This window comes from Mastomys coucha, unplaced genomic scaffold (genome assembly GCF_008632895.1).
Source record: "Mastomys coucha isolate ucsf_1 unplaced genomic scaffold, UCSF_Mcou_1 pScaffold8, whole genome shotgun sequence".
NCBI classification, from domain to species: domain Eukaryota; kingdom Metazoa; phylum Chordata; class Mammalia; order Rodentia; family Muridae; genus Mastomys; species Mastomys coucha.
Window position 1 is genome coordinate 30038789 of NW_022196914.1, and position 26499 is coordinate 30065287.

Genomic DNA, 26499 nt, shown 5'->3' on the forward strand with positions numbered 1-26499 from the left:
TGATTATAGGTCAATTTTGGAGAAGGTACCATGAGGGGCTGAGAAGAAGATATATCCTTTTGTTTTAGGATAAAAAGTTCTATAGATAGAATCCATTTGTTTTATAACGTCTGTTAGTCTCACTGTGTCTTTGTTTAGTTTATTTTTCCATAATCTGTCCATTGCAGAGAGTGGGTTGTGGAAGTCTCCCACTATTATTGTGTGCAGTGCAATGTGCTCTTTGAGCTTTAGTAAAGTTTCTTTTATCAATGTAGATGCCCTTGTATTTGGAGCCTAGAGGTTCATAATTGAGAATTCATCTTAGTAGATCTTACCTTTGTTGAGTATGAAGTATCCTTCCTTATTTTTTTTGATCACTTTAGGTGAAAGTCAATTTTATTCTATATTAGAATGGCTATTCCAGCTTGTCTTTTGGGACCATTTGCTTGGAAAATTGTTTTCCAGCCTTTTACTCTGAGATAGTATCTGTCTTTGCCACTGAGATGGGTTTCCTGTATGCAACAAAATGTTGGGTCCTATTTATGTACCCAGTCTGATAGTCTATGCCTTTTTATTGGGGAATTGAGTCCCTTGATATTAATAGGTATTAAGGAAAAGTAATTGCTGCTTCCTATTATTTGTGTTGTTAGAGTTGGAATTCTGTTCATGTGGCTATCTTCTTTTAGTTTTGTTGGAAGATTACTTTCTTGTTTTTCTAGAATGTAGTTTCCCTCCTCGTGTTGGAGTTTTCCATTTATTACCCTTTGAAAGGCTGGATTTCTGGAAAGATATTGTGTAAATTTGGGTTTGTCAGGGAATACCTTAGTTTCTCCATCAATGCTAATTGAAGAGTTTTGCTGGGTAGAGTAGCCTGGGCTGGCATTTGTGTTCTCTTAGTGTCTGTTTGACATCTGCCCAGGATCTTCTGGCTTTCTTAATCTTTGGTGAGAAGTCTGGTGTAATTCTGATAGGTCTGTCTTTATATGTTACTTGACCTTTTTACCTCACTGCTTTTTATATTCTTTCTTTGTTTTGTGCATTTGGTGTTTTGATTACTATGTGGCAGGAGAAATTTCTTTTCTGGCCCAAACTATTTGGAGTTCTGTAGGCTTCTAGTATGTTCATGGGCATCTCTTTCTTTAGGTTAGGGAAATTTCCTTCCATAATTTTGTTGAAGATATTTACTGGCTTTTTAAGTTGGAAGCCTTCACTCTCTTCTATACCTATTATCCTTAGGTTTAGACTTCTCATTGTATCCTAGCTTTCCTGGATGTTTTGGGTTAGGATCTTTTTGCATTTTTCAGTTTCTTTGACTGTTGTGTCAGTGTTTTCTATGGTGTCTTCTGCACATGAGATTCTCTCTTCTATCTCTTGTATTCTGTTGGTGATGCTTGAATCTATGGCTCCTGACTTCTTTCCTAGGTTTTCTATCTCCAGAGTTGTCTCTCTTTGTGATTTCTTAATTGTTTCTACTTCCATTTTAGATCCTGGATGGTTTTGGTCAATTCCTTCACCTGATTGGTTGTGCTTTCCTGTAATTCTTTAAGGGATTTTTGTGTTTCCTCCTTAAGGGCTTGTATATGTTCACCTGTTTTCTTCTGTATTTCTTTAATGGAGTGATTTATGTCCTTCTTAAATTTCTCTATCTGCATCATGAGATATGATTTTATATCCAAATCTTGCTTTTCCCTTCTGTTGGGGTATCCAGGACTTGATGTGGTTGGAGTACTGGGTTCTGGTGATGCCAAGTCCTGGTTTCTGTTGGTAAGATTCTTTCGTTTGCCTTTCGCCATCTGTTAATCTCTGGTGTTAGATGTTCTTGTTGTCTCTGGATGGAGCTTGCTCCTCCTGTGGGTCTGTAAGCCTGTGTGCTGTGGATCAGCTGTCCCTTCTGGGTACAGATGGAGGTAGAAAGGACCCTGTCCCAGCTGCTCTGCTGCTTCTTGGGGCTGTGCTTCCCAGCTGGTCCCACTTTAGAAAGTCACCCGAGAGAAAATGGCGATCTCACCTGAGTTCTGGGGCCAGAGCCCTCCCTGGAGACAAGCTTTCTGCTTGTGGGAAAGGTGTACAGAATGCTGTGGATCAGGTGTCCCTCCTAGTTGTAGATGGATGTAGAAAGGACCCTGTGTCATCTGCTCTGCTGCTTCTGCAGCCTGTGCCTCCTGGCTGCTCCTGCCTTAGAAAGTCACCGAGAGAAAATCGGCAATCTGTTTCTTAAAACTAAGAACTATGAAATGTTTTTTTTTTTTGTTTGTTTGTTTTGTTTTATAATTTTTTTCCTCAGTCTTTTGTCCTCCTTGGGAATTTTTTTTTTTTTTAAACGGCCACTCATGTTTCCAATTCCTTCCAGTGATCACCAGCCCCTGCATCACTTAGGATGTAGGTAATATAGAGGTTCACACAATGGACAGATGCAGGAACATGAACTTACACACTTGACAGTGGTGGTGGGCCCCAGTTCCCTGGGTGATCATGATTCCACAGAAAGCTTCTACTCTGGGCAGCCTGAGTGAAGCACAGACATTTCTCTCGTGTACCAGCTGCTTCAGGCCTGGTACTAGAAAGGAATTTAATTTGCTGGCATTTTTGAACGGAAGGCTGATCAGCTGACAGTGGGAAATTTCACTGAGGATTTTTTTTTTTTAAAGCAGAGAAGAAGGGTGCCTTTGGCCCATGTCTACTGATGCTAATTTTTAGAAAAGGAGGAAATCTGGTGGGAACCTCTCCAAAACTGGGGAGACAGCTGAGGAACTGTATGCATGAGTAATGCCCTGCCTCGCTATTACTCCTATAAATGCCATTGTTCTGGCTCAGTGCCCAGGATAAAAACCTTTGTAGGATAGAGGGGAAGGTAGCACTTGCTTCTAATTGCTAAGCATCTTTATCAGAAAAGGATGCCACTCAATCTAAGCAGGTTATCTGCCCATAGATCCTGGCTGCGCTACACAGGATAAATGGCTGTACAATATTGAATCCTGGTAGATTGAAAAATGCTTTTTTCTTCTCCTTTTTTGGCTCCTCCAGAATAGGCAGGGACTAGAGAAAAAAATCTATTTCAGAAAATTATATATATCTGTCTCTATACACACACACACACACACACACACACACACACACACACACACACATACACACACATATATACATATATATCCATTTATTATAAGAAGGATGAGTTTCTTAAATTTTTCTTTAAGCTATAAAACATGAATCATCTTTTTTAGAGATAGTCATGTTAAGAAGGTGTGAGAGGAAGGGCCCTTTAGGAATTAGGATGGAAAAGCAGTGGATAGAATTTAGGGTATAAATCCTGTAAGCAGAAGAGAGATCTGTGTTCTGAGCAACCCTGCCTTGTCTATATGTGGGGATGTGTCTGGATTGCCAGTCCAGATTCTGCTCCTGTTTGGTGAATGGCATTGGAACTGGACCTTGGGATTTTCATGGTGGACGTAGACTGTTTCTATCCCCCAAATTGGATGTTAGGTTACTTTTTTAGAGGGAGGATTGGTACAGAAACTTTTTCCAGTGTTTGGTTGACGCCCGTCAAGGATTGCTATTTTCCCTTGTCAAAAGACTGGAAACTATTCCTGTTCTTGGATGGAGATCATTTTAAGTTACACCAAAAGTGTTAATCCAGTTGGGCCTGTCAGTCACCTGGCAAGGGACCTCTTCTGGGGAAGGCTGATTCACCTTGAGCCATGCTAAGGAGATGGGAGGAATAATGTACTTTCCCTTATCAGACACTCCGACCTCAGAGCAGTCACTTGCTGAGTGCTAGGCTAAGCCTGCCTGGTTTTCTGAATTACTCGGCCATTTCTTTTCTCCATCTTTATCTTTCAGATACTGGCCAAAGTCCAGACTTTTAAAGAAAGAGTGAGGGCACCCCCTTACTCTCTCTGTCCCCCTCCACCCCAACATTTCTACCACACGGTTGCTTACAAATGGCACAGGTTTCCTTTTCTCTCTTCTTCCTTTACATTATTTTCCTGCAGAAATTCTCTAAGATTTAGTGCTTACCTTTCCTGCTCTTTTCTTTCAAACTCTAATAAAAATCTTCTTCAAGACTGCCTTTGAGTCTGTTCTTAAATTCTCTTACTAATGAGTCTAAGAACTCTGAGATGAAACCCCAATTTCCCCAGTTACAATATAATGTTCTTTTTGCCAGTAGCTGGAATCTGAAGGACTCTGTCCTAAAGTATGGGGCTTGCATGGCTCATATTTTTCCCTGTGTCCACATCTCTCTTAAAACTGGCTGGAACCTGACCTATAACAGGGTAGATTTAAGCAAAAGGAGGGTGTATAACTCACAGAATGTACAAAAATGGAGGAATGGCGTTTGCAGAGCAGGTGTTGCTCTTTACTCCATGACACTGTGTATGTACATATGTGCACACAAACATGTGCAGGTGTGCTTTTCTCTGCATGTGTGCTGTGGAGGCCAGAAGTTGGCACCAGGTATCTCCCCCTATTGCTCTCTGCCGTATTTTTTGAGACTGAGTTTCTTACCTGTAACCTTTAACCTGCAGTTTGCCATTTTGGGTAGAATAGCTGACCAAAAGATCCCAGGATCCCTTTGTCTCTGACCCAATCTAGTGCTGGAGTGCATGTGTTGTCAGACTGATTCTTTTTTTAAACTGTAAGTGTTAGGGCTTTAATGTCAGTTCTTCATGCTTATTATTTGAGCAGTTTAATCACTCGGCCATTTCTTAAGCCCCAACAATGGTGTTAAAATTAGAAAGGGCACTGATTGGTCTGTAGATGCGGCATACCAGCAGGGCACTCAACTCACATTTACTGCAAGAAATCAGAACACTTTGCAATTGAGCTCCTTGTAGATAAAGCATATTAGTCTCAACCTTTGAGACTGGGTATCATCAAATCAGGGAATAATTTCTATAAGGAAAGCCAGAATAGCCATATTGAAAGTCCAATATTATTATCACGTGGCCACCAAAATCTGCATGACCCCTCAACTGCTGTGATATGATGAATGGCCCTCTGTAAATGAACACGCCTGCATATCCTTTAAACACACCCAGGCTTCAGGGGAAAGGCAGACCAACTGAGAATCCCAAGAGAGCAGACTCGTGAACTTACTTTGGCAGCACAAGAATCTGCACAATGAAGATGCAGAGAAAGATGAGGCAGGCACAGGTCACGTAGTACTTGAATGCTGGTAGTGCAGTGGCTCGGTACTGAGGAGGAAAAAGACACGATGAGAGATGGTTGATTGCCACCATGAGAAGACCTACACAGAGCCACCCAGCAGCCTTGTATCTGGAGCAGCATAACACTTCCGAATTGCAGATTTCAGCAGAAGCAAGCTATGGCTGCTCATCTCAGGCAGTCAAGTGTCCTCCCTCCAAATGTACTGTGAGTGACTTGCAAAGGTTGCAGCATATGAGTAAATGCTGGAGACCCATGTATTTGTACTGGGGTGAAGCCAGTAAAGAAGGAAGCACCCCAGAAGGAAGCCAAGTGGGTGGGCTCAGTGGATCCTGCCTGGGTTCTAGTTTTCATAATCTATCATTATTTGGCAAAAGAGAATGATTTCCAAATAACACTTTTAAACCCCACTGAGAGATGACAGACGTATGCAATGTATGCATTTCAAGGTTTTGTTTCATCATTGATCTCAGTGCTACTTAGAGCATTGAATGAAGGTAGGAAACAGAAGGTGTGTGGCATTGGATCTGAGGCTGGGTCAGGGGGCCTCCTTTCTCTTGTCCAGCACCATTAGCAGGGGTTCTGTTTACCATGCAGAACCATTGTTTCTGTTTGACTTAGAAACACAAAGCCAGGCACCACTGCAGCCATGATGACTGTGGTGGTGGTGATGGTGGTCTCTGTCTCAAGTGATTTAAAACCCTGAATGCTTTATATACAAAATGCAAAATACCCACAAGACCCCCACCGTGAGGCAGAAACTATTTCTGTCCCTGCTTCTGGTTGAAGGAACTGCAGGCCAGAATTCATTTTAATATTAATGATTAATATGCTAAGGGACTGGTAGTGCGCGAAGCCCTAGTTTCTGCATCAGGAAGACCGAAGGCAGTCTTCCACACAGGAAGCTACAGATTTCCCAAACGAGGCTCATAACAAAATGGAAGGAGACAAAGTTTTATGAAATGGCACTGTAACTTCTTGCAGACACTCTCAGGTCCTATCAGCTATATCCACCTAGCCTGGTTCCAGAGTTAGAAAGAAACAGATTCGGTTCTTGGATTTGAGCCACTTGGGTTTTGGTGTTGAGAGACAGCTCTCCCCTTAGCCTCTTGATGATTCTTTCTCCACATGTCTGGCTGTATTCTCTCCCACTTTATTAGGCGTGCAGGCTGTAGGTGCCTAGGTTTCAGCATTCTCCAAACTTTGCCTTAGCGTTGGCATCTGCAGACATCACGCATGCAGAAAGCCTGTACAGTGGCTCCAAAGCTGCATTCTTAATGATGACTACCTTCTCCTTATTAGAATTTTTTTTCCTACTGAATTTTGTGTCTTAATATGCAGGACAATTTGCATGCTGGTGGAGGCGCTTCATTAGCATAATTGCTGCAATGTGATTAGACCCTATGCATTCTGTTCCTTCCTTAGCTTTTAACTTCTCTGGGGTTTTGCATGGAGACGGCTTGGATTTGCTTTTTTGGTATTAACCAAGGGTTTCTAGCAGGAAGGAATAGTGTGGCAGTTACATAACAAACAGCCTTTCTCATCTCTTAGCATCACCCAGGGGTGAGAAATTATTAAGTAATAAGTTGGTAAAAATTTTTAGACAAAGTATTTTACCAAGAAGGTGGCAAGTGAACTGCTTGATCAGGTACACCAAGCGGACTTGGGAGAGCCTGTAAAACCTACCTTCATGGATTCTGAAAGATTTTTTTCTTTTCTTGGATATTTTCTTTATTTACATTTAATTTCAAATGTCATCCCCTTTCCTGGTTTCCCCTCTGGAAATTCCCTATCCCATCCCCTCTCCTCCTGCTTCTATGAGGGTGCTCTCCTACCCATTCACCCACTCCTGCCTCACTACCCTGGCAATCCCCTATACTGGGGCATTGAGCCTCCACAGGACCAAGGGCCTCTCCTCCCTTTGATGCCTGATAAACCCAGCCTCTGCTGCATATGCAGCTGGAACCATGGGTTTCTCCATGTGTACTCTCTGAAAGACTTTTAACATTGGGTGTTTTCATTCAGTTTTCTACAAAATGATGAGCTGAGTCTTCTGAGTAGAATATTCATGACAGTCATGCAAATGTTACCGCTAGCCTAGTCATTCTGGTCAAACTGAGTTGTAATGATGTGGTTGGATGATGGACAAGGCTTCTGAACCATATTCCTTCTCTTTATTAACACAAAGCAGGAGGTGAGTAGAGGTCAAATGGCCTAACAGGACCACACATCCTTCCTGGGGAGACTTTTTAACCTGTGCTTAGCAAATCTGTAAAAGTCATACATCTGCTGCTTTTTTTTTTTTTTTTTTTTTGAGCCCAAACAGGCTTATTAGGAGTTACAGTCACAATGTATTCAGATGCAGCAAAATTAAAAGTTTGAGTTTCCTAATTTGCTTAACACAGAAGCTAGAAATAAACCTCAGATTTTTGTCAGCAAATCAGAATAATTTGTGTAACAACATTGTCAATTTATTGGAAATATTTTTTTTCTTTTAAGGAAGTGGTTTGCAACTGGTGTGTGGGTCATAACCCCTTTAGAAGGATCAAATGACCCCTTCAGAGGGTTTGCCTAAGACCATTGGAAAACACAGATATTTACATTATGAATCACAATAGTAGCAAAATTACAGTTATGACATAGCAATGAAAATAATATTATGGTTTGGGGTCACCACAACATGTGGAACTGTATTCAAGGGTTTCAGCATTGGGAAGGTTCAGAGCCACTGTTTAAAAGGTTTTTCTGAGAGAACTACATACAAAAAGTCAAATATTAGCTATTATTGTTTTTTCTTGTTCTTTTTGAATCTCAACCATACATCATTTACTACCAGGAGTGCAGAGTATACTGCTGGGTCAGAGAAAGCATTTGGCATAAAAGAAATGTTGTGAAAGAATGCCTGGGAGCAGTAGAGATGAGTTATATATGCAGCCCTGACCCAGTTAGAAATGGTGCAGACTGGGGTGGCAGAAATCTGAATGCCCTAGGTACAGGTCTGAAATCATCAGAAAGCAAATTCAACAAATGTTTGAAACACGGATATTAGTAAAGTATTTAATAAAAAACTGTATTAAAAATATCCACTCAGTTTCATGAATGACATCAAGACTACATTTCAGAAAGAAAATCATAATAGTTTAAAGAGGAAAAATGGCTTACTTCTTTTTCTATATTCTTGTTATAGAAAAACAGGGAGATTCTTTGAATGTCTTCTGACTTGAGCCATTGCCTAGAGGTAAGGAGGACAGACAACATCAAACATCCGACCAAGCCTCTGCAATGACTTACAAAAATAAACAAACAAACAAAAAGACAAATTGCCTGGTATTCTCTTCTCTTGGATGCAAACCTTGCCATTCTGAATGTACTTTTGGTATATAATAGCAATTTATTTGATCTGGATACTAGAGATGGCTACAAATGCTGAATGCATAGTCACACAATACCCTTCTGGGAAAATCACATAACACAACTGTCATATTAAATACAAACTAAAGTTAACCAAATTAAATAGCTCAAAAAATGCCTCATCCCAAGGATACGGCTATGTCCACACTTCTTTCATGCTCACCAAAAATCCTCTTACTGTCATTGTCTCATATCAAGATAATAAAACCATGTCAGAAAGAAGTTCTCAAAATTTGCTAAAAATAAGACTTATATGTAAGCACTGCCATGACCTGTTGAGTTAGAGTCTTTTGGGCATATTCCTAGAAATGGCATAATCAGGTCATATATAGGCATACTTTTTTTGAGGAACGTCTATAAGGATTTCCATAGTGACTGGAGTCATTAAAATAGAAATGTGTTTATGAGAATCAAGAAAGAGGAGGCTGGGGAAAGAAAAAAAAAGGTGTATAGGGCTAGAGGAGGTATATAGTCAAAATATATGAATATTTCAACAATTATCAAATCACATAAATTTATTTTGTTCATCATTGCTCATCATTTATTTGGTGGTGGAACACAACATGCCACAGTGCATGTATAGATAGGAGAGTACAATTTGTGGGGGTTGATTCTCTCTTTCCATCAGGTAGGTCCCAGAAACCAAACCAAGGTCAAGAGGCTTGGCAGCAAGCTCTTCTACCTACTTAGCCATTTTGCTAGCTCCAGAAAATTTCAATGCAGTACTTTCCAATACAATGAATTAGGGAGATGCAGGATGAACATGTGAGGAATCATGGAACTGAAGTAAGTGAAATGGTTTGACTACCAAGCACTCAGCCCTTGAATGGCTCCATTCCCTCTCATGATTTGTGTGAAATTCACATTTAGTATTATAGCCTGTCTACTTGATAGGCTAGGCTTGCACACTTCCCACTGGTGTTTGTTCACAGAACTGACTGGCCTGTTGGGATAGAAAGGATTTATGTGGGCCTGATAAGGTTTGGTATTGTTTTTTGAAATTAGAACTAGAGAGCGACAGGAAAAGACAGGAGAGAAAAAAACTGAAGGAGGGAAATGGGCATGGAAAGTGAGGGTAGAAGGAGAGATGAGGGGAGGGGAGTAGAGGAAGGGGCAAACAGTAGGAGTAGAGCGGGCAGGAAACATGCTGTACATGTATGCATGCATGCCTGTGTGCATGCGTGCATACATGCATGCGTGTATGTTATCCTTAGCCGCCTGATGTTTCCCATCTGGTAGCATGAAGAGACAGACACTATATCCACCCCACACCGTTGGTGTTTCCCTGTTAATTTTTTTCTACTATAATTTATTATTCTATTTCTAGGAAAAATAAAAGGAGATTACAAGTGAGATAATGTGTGAAGGACTCGGAGCACACCCCCATCTTCCCTGAAAACAATCTCTAATGGAAGAATAAATGCATATTCTGAAATGTCAGAAGCCGTGGAGGGAGAGACACAACCATTCTATTGTGGATTAAATGTGTTAAGTGCTTGTATGTTCCCCAATTTCATATGTTGAAGCCCCTGCCTCTAATGTGGCTGTGTTAGGATTTGCGGCCCCTTTGGGTACGATAGAGGTTAATGAGATCTTGGGAGTAGAGCTGGGCTAAGATCACACAGTAGTGAGTGTAGGTCTTGCACTCTGTGCATGTAACCAGGAAAGGAAGCTTGCTGTGTTTGCTGGTCTGATGCTGAACTCAATACATGGCAATCTGCAGAGAAATCACTGTTTTATATAAATGACCAGAAACACTAATTGGTAATCCAGTCCCAATAGAATCATTAGGTGGAAACCAGAAGATCAAAGGATCCTACCAAACACAACAGGATTTAATGGTTAGGGAACAACAAAACATACTCAATGCCAACCAAACCCAGAGGCCAAAGTGCTCCCCTCCCCCGCCCCTGTGAGCAGCTCCCTTTCCTGTTTCTAGAACAGCATGGGGCTCTTTTCTATTTCATTTGGGAAATGCCCGGAAGCTTATGATAGAAGCAGCTAAGGCATCAGGAAGCATTTATTAGGTACAAAGCTGCAAAGGGTCATGCCATCTTTAAGTGTACATGTTTGACTAATAATGAACCAAAGAAAAGAAAGTAAAGGTAAAGTTAACCTTAACAACAATCAAGCAAAGCCACCGTAGCACTGTCTAATGGTTCATTGAGAAGATGAAGAAACGGTTTGGATAGTAGGGTTCCACCTGAGCACACACTGAGGCTGGGATTAGAGCTTGGCATTTTAGTGTTGCTATTGTGATTATTTCTGGTGTTAAACTCTGTCAATGGGCAGGAGTTCCTCTTTCTTCTAAGTGTGTTATTCTTGGGGAAACAAAGTTCCCCCCACCCCGCTTCCTTTAGTTGGATGACTCTCCCCCTTCCATGTTTTTAGCTGCTAGTAGCTTGCTTCTTTGTGAGTGTTGAAGTGTTCACTGGACCAGGGGTCAAGCTAATGCTATGAGGATTCCAGAGCCAGGTTTCTACCAGGCTCTGCTCATGGACCCTGAGCATGCAGGATGATGGGATGTGTGTCAGCCTGGAGACATGAAAGAGCTATGACAGGTGATAATAGCCATAGCTTGTATATCTTTCTTGAAGCTCACGATATCAAGATGCTTCATTTGCATAGACCCAGGGAACCTGACACAGATGCTATGTAATAGAAACCCATGACTCTCTCATAAGCACTGTGTGTATGCTGAACATCTATTTGGGGCAATCTAGAACAAATATGCATTTTGCAAAGATAGGCAACTTTACATTAACCTATATTAATTGAAGGTGAAGGTCATTTATATTTTTCAAAGGTCAACTTTGATATAACAAATGAAGTAGGTTACTTTAAATATGAAATTGATTTCTTTAAGAATTTTCTCACCTCAACCTGCTGTTTCTCATTTTAATTTAATTTTTAAAAAGCACTGATTATATAGGTGTGCTTGACACTTCATCTGTCTTTGTCTTTCCTGAGATCTCTCTGACATAGGTGAGGTCCTTTCTGGCACAGAGAAGGATCTAGGGTACAGTCCAGTCCCTGGTAACACAGGTGAGTTCTCTATGACACAGCTGAGTCTCCTAAAACACTAACAACTTTCTCCATGATACAGTGAGTCTTCTATGACACAGGTGAGTCACCTATGACACATATGAATCCTCTGTGACATAGATGAGTCCTCTTTGACACAGGTGAGTCCTTTATGGCATAGGTGGCTTTCTCTATGGCACAGCTGAATCTTCCATGAAACAGGCAATATTCACTATGACATAAGTAAGGCCCTCTATGTCCTAGCTGACTTTTTCCATGTGACATAGCCAAATCTTACCATGGCACAGGGGAGTTCCATTATGACAAAGATAAGTTTCATGACACAGCTAAGCTTCTCCATACTTTTTAATTTTAAAATATAAAACAATTAAAGAAATATGGGTGATGAATTTAAATGGGGGGTGCATGGGAAGAACTGGAAGGAGAAAAGGGAAGGGGAAAATTATGTAATTTTATTTCAATTTCAAAAATAAAGGCAAAGTATATAATCTGACCCAAGATTTTACTTTGTAGGATTACTTGTCATGGTGTTTATTATTAAGTAACTGGGTAACTACTTTCTAGACAGAACTTAATTTGTATAGCATAATAGAAATCCTACTAACAGAGCAACTGGAATGAAAATGAGGAACTGTCTGAGACATTTGGGTTTACCATGATAAAGATGGAAGCATTGTCTAGAAGACACTTGGAAAATGTTACATTGTATTCATGGAAACATTGTCTAAGAGATACTTGGAAAATGTCACATTGTATTCAGATATCAGGCTTTGGAATAAGGGGAGAGAAATTAAAAACACTCACTTTTGTGCATTGATCCCATCAATTGCTTGGATCATCCTTTCATTAAGTTCTTCTTCGAATCGCTTCTTTTGTGACTTAGTTCTACCAAAAAAAGGAGATAAGAATGAGAATGTTAGTATGAAGGTTAATATGAGTGCAGTTCTAATGGTAACAGAGCATACACCCACAAAAGGGACTGAATAAACTGACCATAATGCTTATCACAGTATGTTGGCTTACTATTCTGTGAAACTCACAGGGATTTCAGATCACCACTGGAAGTACTTAGTGTTTGATACTTGGTAAATTTCATTTTATGATTAGAGCATGCTGGTTGTAGAAGGATCCCTAGAGGAATTTAAGTTGGTCATTCCTTTTTGATGTATTTCTCAGACAGTTTCAAAGAATTTGCAAAGTTACAGTCTGTTTGGACCTCTCAAAGTTTCATTTCATATGTAATCTATTGGATATAATTGAATATAACAGAAGGATTCTGTGGTGTGCAAAAGTCATACTCATAGACAACCTGGTTATGTTTGTAGACTTAGAAATTACCACACATGGTCTCAGAGCAGGTGACCTTAAGACATAACACATGAGAGCTTCTAAGTGAGCTATGCCACTTAAAAGTGGGAGTTCTTCTGGCCAGGAAAGGTGGATAATTCACATGAGAATAGCATAAAGGAGAAAATGAGATTGATATGTAGTTTAAGAGTTAAATATCTACTGGAAAGATTAAAGGTGCAGGTTGGCCATTGCTAGCCAGTCTAGATGAGGCTATGCCTATCTTCAGACACATGCATCTAGTTGGTTTAAAACTAAATGGATGGATCTGATCTGGAATAGTGCTGGCACTTTCCTGAAGTTCGATATACCTGTACATACAGATAAGAACACAAACAAGCCTGAAATGTCACATTTATCATTTATCTGTAATTAAATCTTACAGAACTATCAGTGAGACACAGCAATGTTTGTGCTCTCTACATTTTGACTTTGTCCCTTGTCTCTGTCATTCTGTAAAAGGTCAAGGGCTGATTTCATTCTAAAACAAAAATAACAGAAGCTGGGCATTCTGACTGTACACATCAAGCCAAATCAATCATGAAGCCTGAGCACACTAAATTTCAATCCACTTGAAGAAAGCATATTGATTTTGGTCCCATTTGATATTGATACTAGAATCTTAAAGTGCCCTATGCAGGACCATCCTGTGCTATACCACTGAGCCTCACCTCCAGCTCCTTTGTATTTTTATTTTTTAAGTAAAGCTTTAACAATCATCTGGTGTGGACATATACCCTTATTTATGGGCTCCCCTGATGTAATTTTAGACACTCATTGCAATCTTCAAGTTGCAGGATGAGACTGGAGTTTCTGTGCTTAAATGGTTTTCTTTCTCACATTCTGGCCAAGTCGAAGAAAATGCAGTTCGTTTGGTGCTCACAGGTAAAGGCATATATTTCCTGAGAGATTCAGCTAATGTGTCAGCTTTGCTAATCTGCTCAGTGGTCAGTGCCAGTGCCATAATGTCTATTGCAGGGCTCATTATTTCAAACATAACTTGTGAAGTAGCTATGAAGTGCATATAATGATGAATAATTTAAATGTACTACCCAGGAAATGATTCTGATGTAGACACAGATTTTCTTATTTATGTGGCCTCCAATGTTGAGAGTGTAAGGCAATTATACACCTGTTGGTCCTCTCACCAAGTCTTCTTGATGGCCTGTTGGGACTTTGTCCTTTTGATTCAGAACTGCTGGGTTCTCTGTCCTTTCACTGTTCCCTGACTCTGAGCTCAGTTCTGTGCTCTAATCCCTCTTTCCAAATGTATCAACACTCATCTAGGTTCTGTCCATCTCAGGTCTGTCCAATCCAAATGCCTGGGTGAGTTAAAGAGGCACAGACGATATCACGAGAAGTCAGTGTCCAGGTCAGGCACAAACCTCAGAGAGGTTAATTAGGGTCTATTTACAGTTCCGGAAGCAGTCTGATTCAAAAGCTGTGTTTTCTACATAGTTCTTAGAGACCACTAAAGATCAACTAATACAGACAACATGAAGCAAGTACGCAAGAAGCCCTTTATCATCCACCCAGGCTTTGGATGCACAGTGGCTGGACACTATATAAAATCAAGTGCTGGCTTCAGCTTTGGTAGTCATAAGACTCTTAGGATTGTCCAGTTACCTTGTGTCTTAGGTTCTTCCCCTTAATAATGATTATGAAACAGTATCTATCCCATGGGAACACAGTTGGTATGAGATTAGATTTTCTCTGACATAAGAGATAAAATGATAGCAGGCTTTTATTAGACTCCTAGCCACAGTCATCCCTGAAGACATGCCCTGCACGTGCGGGGCTTCCTATGAAGCTTTCGCCACTGTATCTTCTCATTTGAAACTGAGTTGCATGGTGGTGAATACAGAAAGCAGATGTTCCTGAGAATAAGTGCTAACATGTGTGAGCATCCCACCAGCCCCAGATAGGGGATGCCTTCTCAAGGTAGCATAGAGATAAAGAGATACTATATAACCTTAAGATTACCTTTATATAAGTACATATTATGGAAACACAACATATTTTGAAGAAAACCAAGAGTCTTATCATATTCATAACATAAAGATGAAAGTACTAAATTTCAATGTTAAGATTTCATACAAAATTTGCAAAAATACAAATTAGGATTCATTACAGCTGTCATATGGAAGGGCTCTGGGAAAACAAACAGGCTTGATAGGTGTGTTTGCTGTCTTCTTGGATACATTGCATACTCTACAGGAAAATATGTTGGATCTTACATTTTCCTTCCATTTTTGTAAACCAAAAATGTAGTCTCTTCATAGGGAAAGGAAAGTTACCTTACCTTTTGTGGCAATAGCTTGCATTAATTATACCAATATTATAGTAAAATGTAAGATAGATCAGTGTGGGGTTAAATACATAGTGGGACCCGAAGAGATTACTACATCAATAAAGACACTGTTACTGTTGCAGGGAACCCAGGTTCAGTTCCCAGCACCATGCTATAGTTCCCAACTATTAGAAACTCCCAGTCTTAGGGTCTCAGTCACCCTCTTTTGGCTTCTGTGGTTCATACAAGCATGTGGTGTACTTAAATACATGCATACAAACATCAATTATACATAAAATTAAACAAAAAGATGGAGATATGGTTTTGTTGTGGATAGTGGCAGGACACATAAGGACATTCTTGAAAAGGTCTTTCTTTTTGAGCAGGGTGGGAAGCTTAGGGGTCACTTTTGGGATTCAAAACAAACATTGGTTTTTTAAGCAGCAGTAAAAAAATGTAAAGTGATTCAGATATTTATGATTACTGTATGTCTAGTAGGAAGAGTGATGGCAAGAAAGCATTTAGCAGTGCAAAGTGTTGAGCAGGTGGTGTTTTCCTCTTCTCTCTCTCAAGCCTAATAACAAGACACTAATATTCTTATTTTTAGAAGCTGGGAGTAATTTGATAGGGCTCTTCACAGGAACTGCTCTTTTAGAAGACACCTTTGAAACAGCTCTAATTGATGATAATTACTCTCAGAAATAAATAACAAGCAATATGCCTTCACAAATTAAATAGTCAATGACAAGCCATACCTTAAGGTGCGATTTTGAAAATTATGTTGACCCATTGGCACATCCTGCAATAAAAAAGAAACTTAATTAGTGGTGTCAAAAACATCTTTCAGGAAGAAAGTGCCAATGATTCTGAGATGGTACATATTTCTTCTTTTATCATGGTGAATATAATTTAAATAAGTGATAACGTACCTGAGAAAAAAGGGCTTATCATAAATAGTTAAAGACTTAAAATGTTGGTATAAGGCTACCAGACCCAGTGGCGATGACTTTAGGTGAAATACCCAACAAATGCGAGACATAACCCGTAGAGACCACCTCTAGTAGACAGGCTCAGCCCCCACTTGAGGGATGGGGCTACCCACCCATCTCAAAATTTTTAACCCAGAAATGTTCCTGTCCAAAGGAAAGATAGGGACAAAAATAATGGAAATGAGACTGAAGGAAAGGCCAGCCAGAGACTGTCCTACCTAAGGATCTATCCCATCTGCGTATACAAAAATTCCACACTATTGTTGATGCTAAGAAGTGTTTGCTGACACAAGCCTGGTATGTTTGCTGAGAGGTTCTACTAGCACCTGACCAATACAGATGCAGATACTTATAGCCAACCATTGGACTGAGCCAGGGACCCTAATAGAAGAGCTAGAGGAAGGACTGAAGGAGCTGAAGGGGATTGCAACCCCATAGGAAGAACAATATCAATTAACTGGACCACCCAGAGCTCCCAGGGACTAAACCACCAACCAGAGTATACATGGAGGGAGCCATGGCTCCAGATACATATGGAGCAGAATATGGCCTTATATGACATCAATGGGAGGGGAGGCCCTTCATCCTGTGGAGGCTTGATGCTCCAGCATAAGGGGATGCTAAAGTGATGAAATAGGAAGGTGGGTTGGGGAGCATCCTCTTAGAGGAAAAGGGGAGGAGGGGAGTTGGATGGGAAGTTTGAAGAGGGGAGACTGGGAAGGGAGACAACATTTGAAATGTAAATGAATAGAATGATTAATAAAAAATGTTGGTGTAATCCATAAACATTGGATATTGAGATGCTGGGAGTAGCAACATAATTTGGCTTTGTAAAAGTTTACAATCTTAAAATGTTCAAGTTTAGCTTCAAACAGTGGCTTGCAGAAGACTTCATTAGAATTGTCAGAAAATCACAATCAACTGGAAAGGAATCTCGGCATCATATAAATGTTGGACAGTCTTTAAAACATAAAAGGATCTGTAAACATCTGTCCAAGGACTGACTGGCAAACCAGGCTGTAAGAAATGGCACCCATGGATTAATCATATGAACTCACTAGACAATGGACAGGAAGAGGAAATGTCATATGAGTAAAGGAAGTACCAGAAAGACTGGGAGGGAGGTGTGAGTTTGGAATGACAGTAGATAGCTCACTGCCTAATAACAGTAAGAGAGCTAAAAACCAATTAATCAAACAAAAGCATCCACAGGGATGCTGGTGTGTTCTTGTAGTGGAATTAAAGTAAAAGCGGGAACAGTAAGTTCAAACAAACTTACACTTCATTTTTTTTTTTAAATTTAACTAGGCATATTGATTTTAATTGGGAACTTGATACTAGAGCCTGGAGTGCCTTTTCTAAGTGCCCCTGAGTGCTCGATGACCTCAGCATGGATCCCTCTCTCCCAATGGCTTCACACTGATCCTTAGCCTCCACACTGGCATCTCCAGTATCAACCTCCCTCATATGTTTCTGGCTTACACAACCACCCATGCCCTTCCTTGTTGGATGGAGATATGAAGAAGGCATGTCAACGTGATGGTGGTTATTAGAAAGATCATGATTTTTCCATTTTAAGTAACCTGACTGACCCTTATATTTATCACCTCAATCTGTCCTCATTCTCCAGCTGAGGGACCTGCTGTTGGCATGCATCCATTTTGTCATCAAGTCTCATCTGCTCCCCTTTCCAAGTAGACCTAGAATATGCTTCTCACAGTGCCTGCTGCTGCACCCTTAGGAGGAGGAAGAAAAGAAGGAGGAGGAGGAGGAGGAGGAGATTTCTCTCTCTCAGAATCTCCACAGTTCTGCTCTGTCATTCCACACTAACTTCCTTTGAGGGACTTGACCTTGCACACCTGCCAGCTCCTCTCAGGAGCTTCATCTTTGACCTTCACCTGAGATGTTCATCCACACCCCCACTAGGACAGACACCATTTCACTCTGATACATTTAAATTTACCTTTTTCATGGTGCTTATTAAATCTGAGATAACACTATTCGTTGATCTTATTCCATTGTGATCACCCTAGACATTAGAATGTAAACTCCAGGGTTTGTCCCAACACTGTCTTTGTTGACTGTCACAATCTTCTCTTGGTTTACATCTATTTTTAAGTAAGGTATGTAACAGCAATTAATGTAAAAAGAGCCAGTGAATTCAAAAGATAGAAGAAAGGCTATGTTGAGGGGTTTGGTGGGTACAAAGAGAGGGGGAAATGATGTAATTATGTGATAATCTCAAAGATGCATAGCCCCCACCTGCTGAACGTATGGATTTGTTGTCAAGTCTGAGGTGTGGAGAAGAGGAAAGATGGAAAGCTACCTTTCACCTGACAACCTGCCATGTTCTTTCTTGGTCAATGAGAACCATAATACATTGCATTTTATCTCAACTTTATCCTGCTATTACACATGAAACTGGACTCCATTTCAAGACTAAAGCATGCTTTTAGGATTATGTTAATCATTTAACTGTGTTTACTCTTCCTGCTTCCTCTGAATCTATCTTCTATATTCTTCTCTGGATCTTATTGCAAGAGTCCCCACTATGAGAAGCTTTGGCATTTCTGGTTAGAACCAGAAGAGGGAAACACAACAAAGGGTCAGGCAGCACTGTTGTAGAGCCTGCACACACACCTGAGACCTGAATAGACCACAGTGACAGGGCAGGCAGATTGTTGTAAAGCCTGCACACCTGGGAGTTGAATAGTCTTGATAATGTCCATAAGCAGGATATCATGGCTTTACAATTGCTTTCATTAGATGCTCAATGTATCATACACTTTTCATAAGAGAAAGAAGAGCTTGGTTAAATCATTTTGTCACCCATGGACTCAGAAGTCACCATCATTGCTGACAAGCATGATTCTGGCTGGAAATGGCTGGTTCATTGCTGGGGGAGAAGCTCCCAGTCCTCCCACCATTCCCATGGCTTCAAGGCAGGCATACCGTGGTGCTAATCTTCCCATTCTCTGTGGTCATGCTATCTCTGTGGTGCAGATGTGCAAATGGCTTGGCTGCTCCCCAGGACTCCAAGTACCGGGTCATGCGGACAGATGCTCTCATCTTGGCTCCATCGAGGGTGTGTCGAGGTCTGAAGAGATGCTGAGGACTCCGTCGCTCTCCCTTGGGAGGAGAAGAAGAGTATCACAATAGGTACACTCCAACCCCTCTCATCCCTTCCCTGGTCCTGCTCCAGCCTCATTTGGCCAAGTGAATTGCTTTTTTATAGAGAGTAAAAATCACCTGCAATAGAAGCTCAGTAAAAGCACTTAATATTTAATGGATAATGATGCGTAAAGTAAACCCTTTGGCAGAACTTAGGATCTGCTTGGGTTTGTGTTGATGGTTTTGTAACTAGGTTTGACTGTGTTGGTCATGTTAGGTGGCCTCACACACCCGTGTTTTAGTGTTCTTGGCCTGAATACATGACACATACCATCTGCCTGCTACTCACTATACCCATCACACATATACCTCTAGGTCAACTGTGAATCTAATCAGAAGTGTGTCCCTAAAGGTGGACCAGGCTTCAGGGAAGCTACTGCAGACAAATGCTCATGAATTTGATTTTGATTCTGTGATCTCGGCTGACATGTTTCTAAAGCCCATCTTGCTGTGTTCTGTACCATTTACTAGTGGTGCTTCTTGGAGACAGTAATGCAACTGCCCAAGCTTCAGGATTGTAAACTGGAAATGATGCTAATACCAATTTGGCAGGAATCTGAGAGAAGTTTACAACATCAAAAGCTCTAAGTCCCTTGATTTCACCAAACAGGCAGTGTGCACACTAGAAGAGGCCATGCTTTCCTGTTTGTACATCTCTCAGGTGATGGGCTCTCTGGAACACAAGGGAGGCAGATCTGTATGTATCTGTATTTTCACAAATGGATTGGCAATGGATTGTGAGGTTTACTTGTTTATCATGAAATCTCTCCTTTCTTTTTTCAGTTATCTTGGTTCATCTCACTTGATTCTTATGTTTTGATGCCTTCATTAAAGTCTCTATTTCTTCTCAACTCACAGATTTCAAGACTGTACACACTAAGAGCCTTTCACATGCAGTACTATGCAAAAAAAACCCCACACTAACAGACAGATCTTGACAATAACCCTAACCATCATCCTTCATCCATCTCCCCAGCATACAGACAGGAGATACATTTAAAATGTTTTCTGAATAAATATTTGAATTTATCATTACAAAGTGTCTTCTATAATCAAGCCATTGATTGCATTTAGAGTGGTTTAAGGGTGAAGAGTAACAGAGAAATATACCAGTTCCTGGCTAAAAGCATTGCCTGCAACAATACTTTTGCTCTCTCTTCCTAATCACAGACATAATGAGCTAATTATAAACACTGCATAGTGGTACTGACCTTGGGGTTGATTACAAAGTAGGTTTTCACCAAATGCTGCTTTAAATATGGGTCTCTTATCTCACCATCTCCTTCCTCCACTTTATAAGCCCCATTCAAGTGCTCCAGAGTTACTGAAGAAATGTGAACACGTCTGAAATTAAAATTTAAACATATAAAGGGATAAATATAAAGAAAGGTGTTCTATTTGTATGTGATTTGAGGAATCATTTCTCTTCCAAGTGACAGAAAACTGGTGTGTCCTTAGAGATACTGACTTCAGTGGAGGTTTATAGACTACTTTTCCACCGCTTTGAAGAATGACATCTAGAGGTCATGAGTGGCTAATACTTTCAGATTCTTTGTGCAGGTAGGGAGTTTGGTGAACCTCATCAGAAAATGTTGGATCGCACGGAATTTTCCTGTGAGAATATCTGTCAAAATTCACATCTGGGGTCTGTTAGCAAAAGCGCTCAACTGTATGAAGGCATGGATTTCCTTCCCTATGCATGATCCTCTGCTTCACTGAATTACAGTTCGCACATGTAAGAGTCACATGACTTAAACTAACCTCAAGTGGACTCTATGGCTACTTGGACTATTGCTTGTAGAGGCTCCACTGCTGGAGTGATGCCATGCCTGTACTGAATCATTCAATGGTAATTCAGATCAATATTGGTAAATTGAAGATAAACAATGGTTTAGAATTTACTATGTGATATTCATATGCTTGAATACAGGCTAAAAGACTGATAGAATTGGGGCCTGAGCCTCTCTAAACATCTTTGTTTCTTTCTCTCTGTCTCTCTCTCTGTCTCTGTCTCTCTCTCTGTCTCTCTCTCTGTCTCTCTCTCTGTCTCTGTCTCTGTCTCTCTGTCTCTGTCTCTGCCTCTCTGTCTCTCTCTCTCTGTCTGTCTCTGTCTCTCTGTCTCTCTGTCTCTGTCTCTCTGTCTCTGTCTCTGCCTCTCTGTCTCTCTATCTCTCTGTCTCTGTCTCTGCATCTCTGTCTTCTCTCTGTCTCTGTCTCTCTCTCTGTCTCTCTGTCTCTCTGTCTCTGTCTCTGCATCTCTGTCTCTCTCTCTGTCTCTCTCTCTCTGTCTCTGTCTCTCTGTCTCTCTGTCTCTGTCTCTGCCTCTCTGTCTCTCTCTCTGTCTCTGTCTCTGCCTCTCTCTCTGTCTCTGTCTCTCTGTCTCTGTCTCTCTGTCTCTCTGTCTCTGTCTCTGCCTCTCTGTCTCTCTCTCTGTCTCTGTCTCTCTGTCTCTGTCTCTGTCTCTCTCTCTCTCATTTTTGTAAGAGGTCACTGGAAACAGGCATCATGATTCCAACACAGGCAAGAAAACTCAGCAACCTTTTATTTGTTCACCTGTCACGTCTAATTAAGCCAGCACCTTGAAGAAAGCAATTCAAGATTTGTCTTACCCAGGGACTCCTCCAGCTTCCATGTGGTTGGCCAAAGTAACATCATGAGACCACACGTCATACTGCCACTTCTGGAGACCAATCACACCACAGAGAACGTTCCCAGAATGCACTCCTACACGCATGTTGATATCGACCCCTGTAGCATCCCTCACTTTCCTAAAGAGAAGTGAAGTGATTGAAGTTCAGTAGTGCCCTTCTATTCCTTTAGCTCATGGCCAGATTCCCTGCATTTTTATTATCCAGAGCATGTCAGATTTTTGGCAAAGCCACCATGGACCCTCCCATGGCAGAGGATAGGAGGAAGGGAATTCTCTCCCAGCCACCCCAGAAGTTGACCCAAAGCTCCAGGGTCAGCTTAATGCTGTCAGAAGTAACAAAACATTTAGGCTACTGTTTTTATATTTCTAAGTAACATGTATCAAGAACAGATCCATTGTTTGTGACCTCCTGTGATGTGTTCAATTCAAAACCTTTAGGCATCACTGTCTTGTAGTATCAGACCCCATTTCAAATACTGTTTGCAATTCTAGTGCTTTCAAAGGGGTATGTCATTGATAAACATATTATAAGCCTATTTGGGAACCTAATAACTTCTGCCTGAATATGGATTTAATCATAAGGTTAAATCTTATCAATTGAACACACTATTTAATTAATGAGGACAATAATTTTAAAGGCTTTAATAATATGTAATATGAAAATGAATGTAATTCAAAATTCTATCTAATAGTTTATGATGACTGATAACTATTTACAGAGGTCAATGAAGAATTTCACTAAAGCAGAAATAAAAACATTGGGCAATGTTGACTTAAATCATTCACCATTCAAGGTATTATTACAAAACAAGTGTTTAGGAAGATGATCCTAGCACTTGGAGACAATTGCTCAAGTGGAAATGAAGAGGAAGCACAGATCAACAGCATCTTATTGCAAAGGATAGCCAATGGTCTGTTACATCACAGTGAAGAGGACTACTATCATCTCACAATGGCCCGGAGTGTGCACAGTGATGGCATTGGAGGATGTTACAATTTCCAGAAAAATGAGCTACTGATGTAAGAACAAACAGCTTCCCTCAAAAGATACCTCTTCACTAGACTTCCTGACTCATTTTATGCTCCAGTATAATGGGGGTACAAATGCAATCCCTTCATGTAAGACAAAAGAGAACAAAGAATTCCCAGAATGTATGAGAGATCCCCAGTCTGTCACTCATTATTGGGGGCTTAAAAAAGCAAACTATTTTTAATCACCCCACTATCAGTCATGCCTGAGACCAACAGATAACATGTAACAGAATGTAGAGCCAATGAGTGGGATTTGTTTTAATCACCATTGAAACAAAATACTAACTCAGTTTCACTGAAATCCTCGAATGATAACTATGACCCTAAACACTTCTGTCAGCCTTTCTCTGGACTGAGGCACTCTTCTGCCAATAGATCCATTTCCTCATATTTACCCTTAAATATACAGTAAGTGCCAGTACACAGAAAATAGAAATAGCGGCAGGTGAGAATTACAACTCAAAATTGTTCTGCACTCAAACAGTATTTCTGAGTGGTGCAACTTACTTTATGGCTTCGCACATATCCAGTCCCATTTTCACACAGTTCTTGGCATGGTTAGGGAGAGATATAGGGAGCCCGGAAACACAGTAATAGCAGTCTCCTAAAATTTTAATTCTCATGCATTCATTCTCCTGGAGAAAGAAATCAGAAGACCTCATTTGCATTGAGCTACAATGATTCAGTTCTGTGCTGCAGCATCCTTTGCTGACTCGGCTCCCACGGACAGGGCACATGGAGAGAGGGAGTCAGAACCTGGGCTTTCTTCATTGCCCAGAACGAGCTAGTCACCCCTTCCCACGTGCCCATTTCCAAAGCAGTACAAGTCATGGGAAGGGGGAAGACATGGGGCATACAGAAATTGCTTTGGAGTGGTTCTCCCTTAAGAGCAGGGGACGATTGTTCTCTGTAGTCTGAACTTCTCTAAACACTCATGGAGAAGATTGGAATTGTTCAGACCAGAATCAGACAATGAGACTCAATATGTGTTAGAGTCTCATGGTGTTCTCTACTGTTCTTGGGCTTTTCTGCTTTATTTTAACTGGCGGCAGACTCCTTCCTACACACACACACACACACACATTGTCTGGTAATTGTTTTCACACTTCAATAAGCTACTATGTAACATGGCTGAACCATTTAGAATCTAGTTGTGATATTAGGATGAATTTTTCTAATACAATGTTTGGTATTATGTTGATAGGGCCAGATAGACAACTCAATGGTTAAGAGCAAGTATGCTCTTGCTGAGAATCCAGGTTCAGTTTCCAGCATTTGCATCTGGTCCCTCACAATCCCCTGTAACTCCAGCTTCAGGAGTGCTGACAGTGTCTTATCCATACAGAGACACACATGCATATACAATTAAAAACTAATCCTAAAAAATAAAAAGGAATCAAAGTTTGACCAACCCATTTTGCTTGTTTACATTACATTTACATTATTATAATTTACATTACAATATTTAGGCTATCTCATTAATATGCATCAATCCTACATTTCTTTTAAGCCCTTTAAGGAGCGCTTTAGTAAAACACAACAAAACTCAAGGTTTTATAAACACAAACTATTTCCTCTGAGAATAACACATGGCATCTTTGTATGTTTGTTGGATGTTTTGGTATGTATCTTTTTGTGACTAATAGCTTACAAGCTTGGACATGCGTTAATATTATTTATACAACTACTGATGTGGTATTTAGTTATGTCACTGTAGTATCACAAAAAAGAAAGGAGCAAACTACTCATTAATCAGGCTCCTTGTGCGCTTCTTAAATGAATATTCCAGGTCAGAGAATATGGAGGCTAATGACAATGGTTGGATAAGACCTTGATGGCTTGGCTTAAGTGCTGTGCTTTCCCCAATATTCACTCCATGGGCTGGGCTGGCTGCTTGCTTCTGATGCTTGGTTAATGTTATTTAACTGTATCACGAGTTGTTATCTAAAATGGATAGCCTTTCTGACCATTGACAGCTAGACTAAGTCTGCTGGGCTCGATTGAGATGCAGCCAGAGAATCTTACAGGAAGTCACAGTGTCCCTCTATTCTAGGTGGGGAAAGTGTATCATTCTAGATTGTTCTGTCAACATACTTCCTGTTACCCATTTCTGTCATTTGACTAGGCAACAGAATTATTGTACATATAATGAGTTACAATGAAGTTCCACTGTAAGAGGACAGGTCCTATTCCAATATGACTGATACCTATGAAAAGGAGAAATGTAGGTCCTAAGTGGAGATTTTTCACGTGGACATGAGTTATGCTGCTACCAGTCACGGTTGGGACTTTTCTACCTAATACTACCAGGGCACGCTACAAAAATTGGAGAATTTAAGTAATTACGATTTGTCCTTTCGTTTTCTCTAAATGTTATATGAGACTAATCATTTTCCTTTGAAAGGAACAGTAGTACAACCATTCTCTCACTAAAATTTTAACCTCTTTTCTCAGTGGGAGCTCATATCTTGATGGGCCCACAAAAACCAGTGATATCATCTGCAGACCAAATTTCTTTCTAAGATCCTGGCAGTTGTTTACAAATGAACTAATCCATGCAGATCAACTCTTCTCTGCATAAGTAACTAATATTAATAGGTATAGAGGGGGGGTATTGGGGAGCCATTCACAAACAAAATTAGGCTGACAGGAAATATTTAATGAAAAGGAAAGAGTTGGCAAAAATGTTTTTCTATCACTATTTATTATCTATCTATTATTTTTTCTGAGTAAATACATGTATTTATTTAGAAATTCTATAAGTTTCTCTAAGTAGGGTCTAGTGTGGCCTTAGATACCTTGAGTTCATGTCTTTGTGAAATTTCCCATATATGAGCATATAGAGGATGATACCCAGCTGATATGTCTGTTGAAGTGGCAGAAAGGTATAAGATAAAAATGAGATAATAGTAAATAAGGGACTTATACAAACGGCATGCTGTATACCTCAGAGTTTCTTCCAGAATCCTACTTAAATGTATGAAGACAGGATGATTAAACCTTCACACTGAGATATCTACAAAGGCACCCCCAAAGAGCATAAGGTGGACAGTGTCACAAAGAGAATCTCACCATTTTGTCTGTAGAATTATACATAATTATAAGTAAAACCATCAAAAATAGGTGAAAAATTGGAGTACTCACACTCTAGGGCACCGCTCTTCCTAGCCACAGCAGTAAAACTAACAGGCTTTGCAAACATTCTTGAAGGAGGGGAGTGCGCCGAGCACTTATTCGTCTTTACAGTGGAAGGAATGGTGTGATACCCACCTTTGCAATTTGATCGAACTTCCCAAAGAGTTCATTCAGCATGTGAACCAGTTCGCCAGGGGAGCAGTCGCTTGCAAGGCGCGTGAAGCCAACAATGTCAGCGTATAATATACTGCGGAAACAGGTGGGGTAAGATCATTTAAAAGTCT

At 40.4% G+C, this 26499-nt stretch overlaps 1 protein-coding gene across 2 annotated transcripts in view; it reads right to left on the reverse strand.

The window, feature by feature from the left end:
- The window catches only part of Adcy2 (adenylate cyclase 2), a 395840-nt gene that overhangs the window by 91255 nt on the left and 278086 nt on the right, over window positions 1-26499 (reverse strand). For both annotated transcript variants that reach the window (XM_031360381.1, XM_031360382.1), the window contains 9 exons: window positions 26351-26462; window positions 23588-23715; window positions 22008-22166; window positions 20610-20742; window positions 19180-19356; window positions 15994-16037; window positions 12406-12486; window positions 8308-8377; window positions 5077-5174 (listed from right to left, as the gene is read on the reverse strand). In XM_031360381.1, coding sequence (XP_031216241.1) covers window positions 5077-5174; window positions 8308-8377; window positions 12406-12486; window positions 15994-16037; window positions 19180-19356; window positions 20610-20742; window positions 22008-22166; window positions 23588-23715; window positions 26351-26462 — 1002 coding nt within the window. The remainder of the gene's footprint in view (window positions 1-5076; window positions 5175-8307; window positions 8378-12405; window positions 12487-15993; window positions 16038-19179; window positions 19357-20609; window positions 20743-22007; window positions 22167-23587; window positions 23716-26350; window positions 26463-26499) is intronic.